Source organism: Lycorma delicatula, chromosome 1, assembly GCF_047948215.1.
Source record: "Lycorma delicatula isolate Av1 chromosome 1, ASM4794821v1, whole genome shotgun sequence".
NCBI classification, from domain to species: Eukaryota; Metazoa; Arthropoda; class Insecta; order Hemiptera; family Fulgoridae; genus Lycorma; species Lycorma delicatula.
In genome coordinates this window covers 163,210,219-163,223,102 of record NC_134455.1, presented here as the reverse complement: position 1 = coordinate 163,223,102, position 12,884 = coordinate 163,210,219, and the positions used below count along the sequence as shown (strand labels likewise).

At 30.4% G+C, this 12,884-nt stretch overlaps 1 protein-coding gene across 1 annotated transcript in view; it reads right to left on the bottom strand.

Moving 5' to 3' along the window:
- The window catches only part of LOC142325106 (ubiquitin carboxyl-terminal hydrolase MINDY-3 homolog), an 86,857-nt gene extending 74,437 nt beyond the window's left edge, over window positions 1-12,420 (bottom strand). Inside the window, exon 1 of the mRNA XM_075366454.1 lies at window positions 12,163-12,420. Within this exon, the coding sequence (XP_075222569.1) occupies window positions 12,163-12,277 (115 nt within the window). The 5' untranslated portion in view covers window positions 12,278-12,420. The remainder of the gene's footprint in view (window positions 1-12,162) is intronic.
- Between the last annotated feature and the right edge of the window lie 464 nt (window positions 12,421-12,884).

Below are 12,884 nucleotides of genomic sequence, written 5' to 3'. Positions count from 1 at the left end.
GAGTAGAGAGTTGCCATTACAAAGCAAAACAACTTTAAAACTCAATTTTGATGCACCTATGAATAGCTTCCATTCTTCAGGTTTATACCCTACATTCAAAGCTTTCATCAAACCATTCACATCACAGCATGCAACAACATTGTTTTTTTTTTTTTAAATTATGGCATCAAACGCTTTTGTTGATCTTTGTAAAAACTAACTTTAAAATCAGGTGATAAAAGATTCCATTGCTTAAGCCTAAATCCTAAGCTCCTAAGAACTTTGTCTTTAGGTAGGCTTAAATCTCGAATCAGATTGCTTAACTCATCCTGTGTTAAGTCTCTGTGGCTAACTCGAATCATTTTGAGGATATTGTAATGTAGTACTCACCGTGTCACTTGATCTGTCTTAGTCATCATCTAGCAGCAATTCATGTTCTTGTGGAGGCATAGGTACTGTAAGATCATTAACTTGTGAGAAGGGATGAATAGCTGATGGAAGGTTCAGATTTCTATAGTCCACTTTTTTTCCTTTGAAATCCCATGCTCATTGAATGTTTCTTTCCAGTTAATCAATTACAAAGATTCACTGAATGTACATTGCAACAAAAGTGAGCACTCATAACTTGTCCTGATCCCTTACTTTGACTCCAAAGTAAGTAAAGTAGGCTGTTTTTACTAGTGTTATAGGTTGCTTCTAAGCAGAAAATGTCACTTCACCACATATGTAGCAAAGGTTATTAGCACTATTAATGAATGCATTTGTGAAGCATTTTCACAATTTCTTGACACAATATAAGAAAACAAAGAAAGCATCACTAACACTCACCAACCTTCCAATGCAGTCAGACAAGCACTAATCTCAAATAACAACAATAATGTTTTCAAACAGGTTAGCCAGACGCAAACAATGAAATTTCGCAGTTTTTAAACAAAAATTCCTATAAATACATTTACTGTTTGATCTTGAAAATAAGAGCTAATCTACCATTTTAAAGGTTAAATTAGTTTTTTATAACCTAATTGGAATATAAAATTGATACATTCAAGCAGGAAAAAACATTTCTGTGTTGAACAGTATTATTTTAAATGGTATTAGAACCGCCATGATAGAAAGATTCGATAATTACAATTTGTAAAATCTTGTTATTGATAAAATAACATGTTATCCTAAATTACAACAGAGAACAAATAGTAGGATCATTAAGCTTAATTAACAATGTTTCAATTGAGATAACAGTAGTTCCAGAATAATTAAAAATAGACAAAACTAAGCCTTTATGAAAACATAAGTAAAATGATAATAGAAAATTACAGACCTGTAAGTTTGCTTCCTTATTTTTCAAAAATATCTAAAAGGGTGGAGGGGAAATTTCAATAGATTAGTGTCTAGTCTGAATGAAAATAATATGTCAGTACCGTACACAGGCTGGCAGTTGACTTATATAGTCTAACCTATTGGAAAACAAAAAACTTTTTTTTAGAAAAGGGGAATCTGTAGAAGCATTAAATTGCATGTTTGTTAGCAAAATGCAATAAAGTTCAAGTAATCAATCATTGTACATCGTAGCCACAAAGTTACTTTCCATATGAAGAAATATACATAAATTGTTTGTCATTAGCTTATTTAATGTTTTTACACATAAAACTTACTTTAAGTTACAACCTGTTTGTGCTCTTTCATTGTCTGTACAGTTCTATTGAAATAATTATAAAAATTGTAAAAACAGACCTGACAGCAGTTTTCAGCTGGTTAACATTCCTTAGTAGCAGGTTTTTTCTTTACGACCCAAAAGGAGTTGTCTAGAAAGTTTTTAAGTCTGGATTCCTAGGCATCCACTGTATTTCAGAGACCCTACCAATCCATCATTTTTCAAAATGTTCGCTTAAAAAATCCCTTACCAAATGAGCATAATGAGTTGGAACTCCACCTTGCTGTAAAATGGCAGTTACTTTCATACTAATCAATCAAAGATGAGGAATAAAATAACTTTCAAGCACATTAAGGATTGAAATGCTGTTAAAACTTCCTTCAAAAACATATGGACCTATCAAATGCATTTTAGATATTGCTGCCCACATCATTACATATAATGAAATTTACTTCACCATAAGAAAGGGGATTTTCTTTACAAAAAAAAAATGCATTCCAAAATCTATTACCGAGATAAATAGCACACTTATTCAAGAAGGAAACTGGTTTTGTGACTGAACATTGGGAAAACACCTTCGAAGAGCTTTGCAATAAGTTTTCTTTAAAGTCCTGTCCCAATCAGAACACAAGCAGACTTAAAGGGTTTAAAGATTTTTTTTATCATTATTTTCTGATGTGGTGAATGCAAATATTTAGTTCTGAAGAGCTTTTCACAGTCAGCTAAAGAAGACAACATAAACAGGATTTCCAACAATTTCAGAGCTATTAAATTGACTAGAAGAACATCCTGAACACTTTAAATCAAGTACTGACCTGGTACTCAGCACGAGTACTACAGAACTGTCAAGAGCTGTCAGTTCCTAGTCCTTAACCATTTGTCTATATTCAATCCCACAGTAGTTTAGCCAATCAAACTGACCATTAGTCAGAACCACATAAATCATTAATCTTAATTGATCTGATTCTTATTATCATTTATATTTAGTCCATCTTTAGTGGTCCAGTCATTGACAGCAATGAAATCCACCTTTACCTTTTGTTTAAATCGATAACAATCCTGTAAGCAATGTTAAATCTGAGTAAGCAGTGCATTCTAAGTAAGCAGAGTTAGATCTGTAAACTGAGAACACAGAAGTCAAGTTTTGCATAGTGTATTAATTTCTTTATAGTATTAAACAATAACAGCTTGAGGAAAATAATAACCAAATCTTGAGGAACACTTCTATATATTCTATACATTAATATTCACTCCAATAAAACTTGTAATTAACACCAACAAGGTACATAACCTGCATTCCATTGTGTGCTTGATCCTAACCATGATAAAGAAGTGACAGAGGTGCTTCCAGAAACCAGAATGTAAGTTACTCAGCAAATTTCTCATTTATTTTTCACTTCATCACAACACAGAACATGTCAAATGTAAGAACACTTACTGTACAAAGTTATGTAGGGCAGGAATTATGTATTACGCCAAATTGAAACTGAAGACTAACAAAATTCACTTGCAAAGTATCTTATGCAAATTATTAATTATTATCGAGGCAAAAGTAACAGAACTAGGGAGCCATTAACCTCAACTGATGATGTGGAATGATTATACTCGTATTAACTACAGCACAGTTTTATAGCAACTAATGAATTTTCATGTGTATTTGATATAATCATATCAATAAATTCAATCTAAAATTAATTATTCACAAAATAACGTTTTAGGTAAATTCTAAACCTAAATATGGATAAAACCACTACCATTAATTTTGTAGCTAGGGAATGTATGTTCTAATTGGAAATGTAAGTTACTATGTGAAATTTTTGAGTATAGAGTAAGATGATAAATTCTACTGACTAATAAGATTAAGTTATCATCAAATATTTACTATCCCATCATTAAACATTCCATTCAATAAATACTGTATTATGAGTTCTTCAGAAATTTAAAAAAAGATTTCAGGAAGCAAAAATCAGTATAATACCAATAATTGGCGACAGTAAATATTAATCATGTAGACTGATATTTAGTAAATTAAAATTCTTACATTTATGAATGGAAAATTCTTCTCTACAAAAAGAAAATAAATTTAAAAAACATAAAATATCCACTTCTATCAAATAAACAATAGAACTATTCTTGCATTAAATAATAAAATCCATCGGCCTGTGAAAAATGGTTTTATTATAATTGCGAACATTTTTATTAAATAATAATCTACAGAATCTTCTGATAAATTTAATTAAAAATTTATGAAACAGCAATGGGTAACCCCTTATAAGTTCCATTCTTATCTTTTTGTAGGCAACCCTACAAATTAAAGGTAAAAGAGAATTTCAAATTTCCTATAAGTCGGGCTGAGATACAAGGATGATATTTTTGATACTTCTTACCATACTAAAATTTTGTGAAAAAACTAAGCCAAATCATTAAAAACATAAAACCTATTAATTAAAGCTAATTCAAAACAACAATAAAATTTCTTTTGATATTTGCAAAAAAGTATTCGCACTGATTTTTATATAAAAAATTATTTTCATTCTATGCCACCTATGAAATAAGATTGCAACTTTTAATGCGATGATTTATGTGGAAGACTGGATGTTAATTGTATTACAGTAAATGAAGTACATCAGAAAGAAAAAAATTTTGTTAGAGATACAGGCAAGTTAAATGGTTTCTTTTTAACTGCAATTTAGGATATATAGGACAAATTAAAAGAAAGATTGAAAAACAAGAGTAAAAGAAATCTGGCTTATTATAAATACGGAAGACATAATCCAATATTTCCGAAATCCAGTCACAGAAAAAGTATTTTTTTAATGTATGCAATAAACAGAAATTAGATAGGAATCTTAACTTATTAATAATGACGGGCAATTTCAGTCTTAGGTTCCAATGATTCAGATATTTTTACACTAACTTGACAATTTCTACAGCAATTATCTAAAATGTTAACAGCTTTTTGTAATTTTTACTCATTCTAAAATCATTATTAAAAATACTCACCTTATGCTGTTTTAAAAGTACTATTATGCGAGTAGATTTAATTAAATGAAATTTAATAGACCTGGCAGTTTTTATATCTTTTTATAAGAACCAGTAATTTAAATGTAATTCACAAACATAATAAAAAAGTAAATAAATTTATTATTATAATCACTGATGAAAATATAACAATACATAATATTATTGAATAAATTAACCAATAATAAATGTAACATTATTAATGATAAGTTTCCCAACTAATTCCTGTTTATTAATTTTTTTAACTTTTCTTTGTTAAAGAACTGTTTATGTGCCTTTTTTCACTTACTATTTCATTTATAACTTTATTTTCTTAAAATTATAATCTCCTCAATCTCTGCTGATTGTTTAACTATCAAAATAGCTGTCTCAAACTTTAAATAAAATTTCTGTAAATGGCTTTTAAAGTTTTTTTTTTGTTTCCTAATAGTAGTTAACATAAAAAATAATAGAATAAATGAATCTTATACAGAATAATAACATTACAAATGAGGGTAGTGGAGCTCAGTAAATTAAAGTAAAAAATTAAATAATAAAAACAAACATGTACGACATGTAACCATCACACAAAACAATCAGTATGATAGTGATGTAAAGAGCTTTCTCATTCATAATAAACTGAAATAAAATAGCACACACGAAAAAATAAAAATATAAATAAAATTAACAAGTTATCTACCAATAAAATGGACAACCAACCTGTTTATCTCAAATACCCTCTGTCAAAGTGTGTTTGCCAACTTAAAGTTCTGATCAACTCCAACATTAATTCTCAAGAAATATTTTTGAAACAGTTTTTAATTTCTAATAAAAACTCAAGAAAAACACACTTGCATTTGCCCTGGACCACCAATATAAAAATCTAACAAAACCCCATCTAATAAATAAGAGATATATTTGTTAATCTAAGAGGAATAAATTGCTAAATGCATTTGCAATTTTACGTAAGAGACTTTTTGTAAGGCTTTCATTTGTCTCAGTTTATCCCACAAAAATCATTTAATAATCCTGTAAATAACCCTGTATAAATTCCAGTTTTCTTAAATCACTGAAAGCCACATTCACATGTATTCTTTCCAGCTCTTCCCATGTTGCTGGCTTTCCATTCTGATATATCCTGGCTTCAAACATACCCAAAGGAGCAAGTCCAGGGGTGTAAGGTTTGGTGATTGGATAGGTCACGTTTACACATCCTAATCATTCGATCAAACCTTCAAAAATGTTTAAGGGAGTTTATTAAATAAAAAATAATACTACTTAAATAATAAAAAATAAATAAAATCTATTAAATAACATATTAAGAGAGTTTCACTGAATTAGGTTCTACATTATCATCCTGAATTTACAATTTTGAAGTGGAACATCCTCAGATCCTCAGTATAAGAATTCTTCCTCCAAGAAATGTAGTAATCCTTTGCAATAAGTCTACTTTTTAAAATACTTTTCAGGAACTAAAAAATAAAAGTGTAGCTGTTTTACAATCCACTTAAAAGTCAAATTAACAATAAATTCAATGTTTTTTCTCCTGATGAAATTGAAAATCGGCTCAAAAGTTTTCTTTACAATTTATGTAAATATGTACTACTGACTTCCATATTGGAAGAAATTTTTATTAGTTTATTTTGTTCACAATAAAATGGATATTAATAAAATGGATATTAAGTAAAGATTAATATGAACATCTTTGAAATGTGAAAATCACCATATTTACCAATTAATTAATGAATACTGGAGTAAACATGAACACCATGGCATAGAAGCAGGTGGTACAGCTGATATGACACAATCCCCACTCCTTCTATTTGTTATTCCTTTTTTTTTTAAACCCTTCCCCCCAGGTCAGATCCATGTTCCTGTATAACTCAACCTTGGGGGTACCATTTGCCTCAAAATCCCTGTACAGCCATTCCAGGCCTGGTTATGAAGAAGCTTAGACTTGGTCTTCATGTTAATTACCTCACCTTTAATTCAGAGTCCCCAAAGAGGTACCTGAATCAGGTCTATGGTTTTAATCTCCTCACCTAAGGATCCCAGGAGTCCCCGTTCACTCATCGGAGTGAGACACCACCACTCCTGAACAGGACTGTCTGTCTGGCAGCCCTACTCTAATATCATATGTACCCTTATCCATGAGCAACACTCCTCACATATGCCAACACACATAATATATACACCAAAAATATAACAGGTATACCACACTACATATTCGCCACTTCCTTCAAAGCTTTACAGCACATTATCCTACCCACCATATTGCTTATCAGCCCCCAGTTATGTTCACTGAAGAGCATAGCCTCCACACAATTGTCGGCCGTCAGCCTACTAATAAGTCGCTCTACATTGGACCTAGCGAAATCTCACCTGCAATACTTGAATATCGTATGTGCAGGAAAGTCACCACCTTGCAATAAATGCACAACACCAAAGCATGCCTACGCATTCAGCATAGATAATCATTGAAACTCCCATGGCCGGTAAGAAACTACATGAATTCGAAACTCAACCTAATGTGCCTCCTACCAATTCATGGCTCCACCTGAGAAATGAATCACCCAGGTATCTTGATGCCAAATGAATCGTCCAGGTATCTTGATGCAACTACGAAAACAGACTCTCTTGCCACCGTGCGATACCATTTTAAATATTACTATTTAATTTATTATCATTTTGTATTTAGTTTAAATATCACTTTTGCTATTAACAAGCTGTATATTTAATGTTAGATAAAGTTAGTGAATGATGTGAGTGTTACGTTCAAATTATATGAATATTATAGGTTATGTTCATATTACATTACATTATCTAACCTTACTACATTACATTAACATGATCTAAACCTACCTTATGTATTAACCACATGCATAACCTAGTTAATAGCCACATAAAAATTCAATATATAGGAGTAAATATACATTGTAGTAAAATCTTTAGGTAGTGAATTAACAGAAAAGAAACCCTTACAGAGTAAATCATAAGTCTTCCACAGACAGCATATGAGGGCTAAGTATATACAACAAAACAAAACTATGTATGCACAGTAATGCTTTTGACAATAATATCAAAGCCAAACATATTTTTATCACAGAATAAATATAAAATTCTGTAGTATATAACAAAGAGGAAGCAACTTTCATAATATCTCTTAATATACTTAATATAAATGCACAGCATTATAATAAGCCTAATAACATAATTATGATCTCACAATTCTACATTTTTCTCTCCTACTCTACTTTTCTCTAAACATTCTACTACTATTACCATACCATCAGTAGAGTGGGTAACAATGATGACCAATGCTGTGGCAAAATACAGATTTTTTACAGCTCATTTAGCTACACACATAATCCCTCTCAATACCACAGAAATAAGCATTTGAAATCATTTATATGACTTGATGCAAATTTCCATTTTCCTAACAATACTATCTAGTTCTACTTAAACTGCTACTTAATTTCTGCTAAGCCACAAATTACACTACAAAGGTTTACGCATAATCAATCCTACGTTCTTTTTTATGATTTATTAGTTTAGATTAGAAAATACTAATATTTGACAAATTTTCTTTTAATAAAGCCAACTGCAACCAACATTATTCATGAATAAAATTCTTAAATGAGATCAGAGGTGCAAATTAGATATTCCGGAAATCCAAGTTTCTTACAAAAGAATCTTTCTTTCTTTGTATTCCTTTATCAATAAGAAATATACAGTACTCATTGTTCATTTTACAATCAATTAAATACTAATTTTTTTAAGAACTTATAATTGTAAACTCTAATCATTTTTAGTGGCTGCAATTATTTATATTGGAGAATAGGATCAAAACGCAACAGAATAGATCTTTATAAGAATTAACACAGATTCCAACAGAATGCTTTCATGTCTTCTTGTTAATTAACATAAATTTTCTAAAAAATTTTTGTTAAATTTTCTATTAGTAGTTAATTAACTACGAATAGAAAATTTAGGAAACAGCCTTTAAAGATTAAAGAGCTATATGTTCTATCTAATATTTCAGCTTTTATGATTTAATACGAATGCATTATTCAAAACAAAAATAAATAATAAGGAGTTTTCATATAACTCAGAATATTAGAAATTAACTTTTATAATGTACACTAAAAAATGCTTATTCCTTGGAAACAGAATGTACTTAAATTTATTTTATTACAATGCTATATTAAAGATACAAGGTATATTTTCATAAAGGGTCGTTTGGTCATTAAAAAAATTAACTCGAGAGAAACGTTTTAGTTTATTACATATCTACTTAACTTTTCCACATAATCACCATTCAGTTCTAAGCACTTTTTCTAGTGCTGCACCAGTTCCTTTAACCCCTCTGCATAGAAGTTCGCTGCCTGGGAAATGAACCACTTGACAATGGCAGTCTTTGAGTTCCTTATTGTTTTTAAATCGTTGTCCCCACCAAGCCACTTTTTCAAATGCAAGAGAAGGAAGTAGTCGCTAGGTGCAAGGTTGGGACTATGGAGGGTGGTCAAAAAGTTTCCAACGAAAATATTGAATCTTCTTGGTTACAGCAGTGGTGTGAGGACCCGCGTTGTCATGAAGAAGCATTACGCCGAACGACAGTTTCCCGCGTCGTACTTTTTGGATCGAACGTCACAGTTTTGGTGAGCGTTTCGCAGTACACATCAGCTGTAATTGTTGATCCACGTTCCATAAAATCAACCAAAATGACGCCTTTTTCGTCCCAAAAAACGATAGCCAACATTTTTCGACTAAGTACGGAGATGGCTTAAACTTTTTCGGTTTTGGGGAATTTCAATGGGGCCACTGCATTGACTTGTTTCGATTCTACGTTGGTATAGGATATCCACGTCTCGTCGCCCGTAACAATGTAGGAAAACAAATCATCTCCATCTCGTCGATAGCAATCCAAAAACGCTCGTCCACTTCTTTGCTCTTTGTGTTGGCCGGTGAGCATTTTCCGTACCCACCTTGCACACAATTTTTGATATCCGAGCTTTTCTGTGACAGTCGTGTAGATAGAGGTATGTCCAACATGCGGAAACTCATCAGCCAAAGCACTAATCGTCAATCGCCGATCACATCACAGTTTTCGGTTCACTTGTTCAACGATTTCGTCGGTCTCAATACTGGGCCTGCCACTCCGTTCTTCGTCATACAAATTTGTGCGGCCATTTTTAAAGTCTCGACATCACTGTCTAACCTTTCCTTCATTCATTACTGTAGGTCCATAAATTGGGCACAACTCCCGATGAACTTCAGCAGCTGAAGATCCTTTTGCACACAAAAATCGAATCACAGCGCGCACTTCAAAACTGGCGGGAAAAACAATTTTCGTGGGCATTGCGATCTGCATTTACCAGCAGGCAAACGACTACGATATCAAAACAACTACAGTGGCTTCGAAAATAGCCGATAGATGGCCCTGCATCCGTGAAACTGTGTTCAGACCCGCTAATATTTAGCTGACGGCCCTTACTTTATGAATATGCGTCGTACATTTAATTTTTTATTATAAAGGTTTATTTGAAACAAAGTTCCAAATTGGTGTTGTGTTCCTCATAAAATTTTGTTCCTTAAAAAAAAAAAATATATATGTATGTGTGTTACGATTATATAAACATTATATATATATATATATATATCTCCCTCAATTTTATGTTCCTTATAAAAATGAATCTAAATCTAATAATATTACAAGCTACATACTTCTTTCAAAAAAAATAAAATATTAAATCTACTTTGTAATCCCCAGGAAGTCACTTCCTTTATTCACTTAGCCTTTATTCACATGCATAGACTACTGTAATTTTATTTAACTTTTGATTAAATATTAGTCAAATATTATAATTAATGTATATATTAAACCAGTCATTTAATTAGCATTTCACTAATCAGATTACCATAAATATAAATAGAAATAATCAGTTATATTAAGGATGCCATTTAATTAAAGTTGTTGAGTGCCAATGATGTCACATGATCCAGATCCAATATTCATTCAATTTATGAGTTTATTGCCTACTCTACACACTATTATGAGTATTAAACAATTTACAGTATCATAACCACTATAATTAACAAGATATAACATTTTATTTAAAAATAAACAAGATAAATAAAGATGTGAAGATGTTTTACTTAACTTTTTTGTTTGCTGCATCTCTATATTCTTCAGTTCAAGAAATTTGTTCACTTCTTTCTGGAATGCCTGTATAACTTACTACTTTGAATAAATCATTACCTTGCTTAGTAGAAGCAGTTAGGAGTTGCTAAAATTCATGGTCAAACTACTTGTTGTAGGTGCAAATTTTTGTAATGCCAATCTCTCATACTACACTTGTAATACAATTTTTTCCCTTTATATTAAATGCCAAAAGTATTTAAGGAAACTACAATCAATGTTAACTTTGGTTATCAATGGAAACTAGTTTATTAAATGAGGATTCATGAAATGGCATTTTATTCTCACTTCACCATTCAATTTGACTTAAGATATTACTTTCCGAGACATCTCAAGAGTTTTAGAGGCTGTAATGGATGTAGGTTACTATTCTATCCATTAACTCTACTGGTGTTATTTAACACATTATTTTTTTTTTTGTAAAGATAAATTAAATAAATAGATTCTTTATATATCATTAAATAGATAGATTACTATACTTGAAAATTTTTACGCTTATATTTTGTATAATTTACTATCATATTATAAATGTAGCTAGTTCATCTATTAAGTAGTAAAATGTTACTTTATGTAGCAAAAATCAGTTACACACTAGTGAAACATCATTATCATGTCATATTACAAAATCTAAAAATTGGTAAAAATTGGAAATTTTAATCATCAGAACATAGAGATAAAAAGAACAAAGATAACCATTCTCATTATTTGTGAATCTAAGTTTCCTTTATTAATTAACATTTTGGGTAAAGAAGTTGAAGCATCAGTAAACTTGATATGGTCCTTCATATAAAACTGTATCCAAGAACTTCAAAATGATTTTCATATTTACAAACAACAAAAGATTAAAAAGGTTTTTCTACAACTAACTCAATGGAAGTGACACTTTTTTATGTAATTAATTTTCCAAAAGAGTTAGGACTTATTGATAAGTGTCTTTCAGAAACCAGAAGGTACAATTATTAAAATAATGGAACATGAATTTGTTGTTTATTTGGATTAATCTACCACTAAATAAGTAAAATAGATTATTAATACTGATACGAGTACTGCACAGTGTATAGAGTATAAATGAACTTACCTTCATTATGAGTCATATTTAACATAGTTAAAAGTAACTAAAGCTCTGGTCAACAACTAAAAAATCTAAAAAAATTTCATTTCCTATTTAAATCAGCATGGTCATAATTAAATAAAGTGGCTGTAATAAGCAACAATCTAAGATTTCCAATACATTACCTACTACGACATAGTAAAACTATACAAGCAAATTTTAATAGACGAAAAACAGAAAAATCACACGTTCATTATTTCGTTCGTTAGATATTATAGATACCTTGCGTCCACCTTTGAAACACATCTTCTTTCACATGAGTTCCCCACATTAACTTTATTATCTCTTCTAGTTCACTACTAACACCAGATGTTGACGGGCTGTCAGTAATATCCATGGTAATAATACTTTATCCGATAAACTATGAAATCTTTTAAAAATTTACATCACTTACAATAAATTAACTGAAACTAACGTATAACCTAAAATAATATCCAGTACAACATAATACCCTCAGAAAACAAAATCAGCTGATACTTATTCATCTTAAATGAGTAGTTAAAAACAAGAAGGCACACCCACTAAAAACATACTACATACAGAACAAATGAATTTTATAAAATATAGACTAATTAAATAGCAGAAATTTTGTTTATTTTTTTAAATATAAAATTTTTATAATACACCTAATCGCTTACTCAAGGATTAATGATTTTCGCTTTAAAAAAATGAATTACTTTTACTATATTACATTATCATCAATTAAGTTATATTTTAATTTATCACACACATACATATATATATTATATATATATATATAATATACCTATTTTAAATACTTAAACACCATATTATATATGGAGAATTTCTAAATTTCATCGACAATTAGACAGTAGTCACATTTAACGACAAACGCTTTGTTTTAAATTGAGGTTGAATTGCCTGTGTAGCACTTTCATCCGAACTTTAGGACGCTCAATTTGTGTGGAAATTTAGTAACTGAA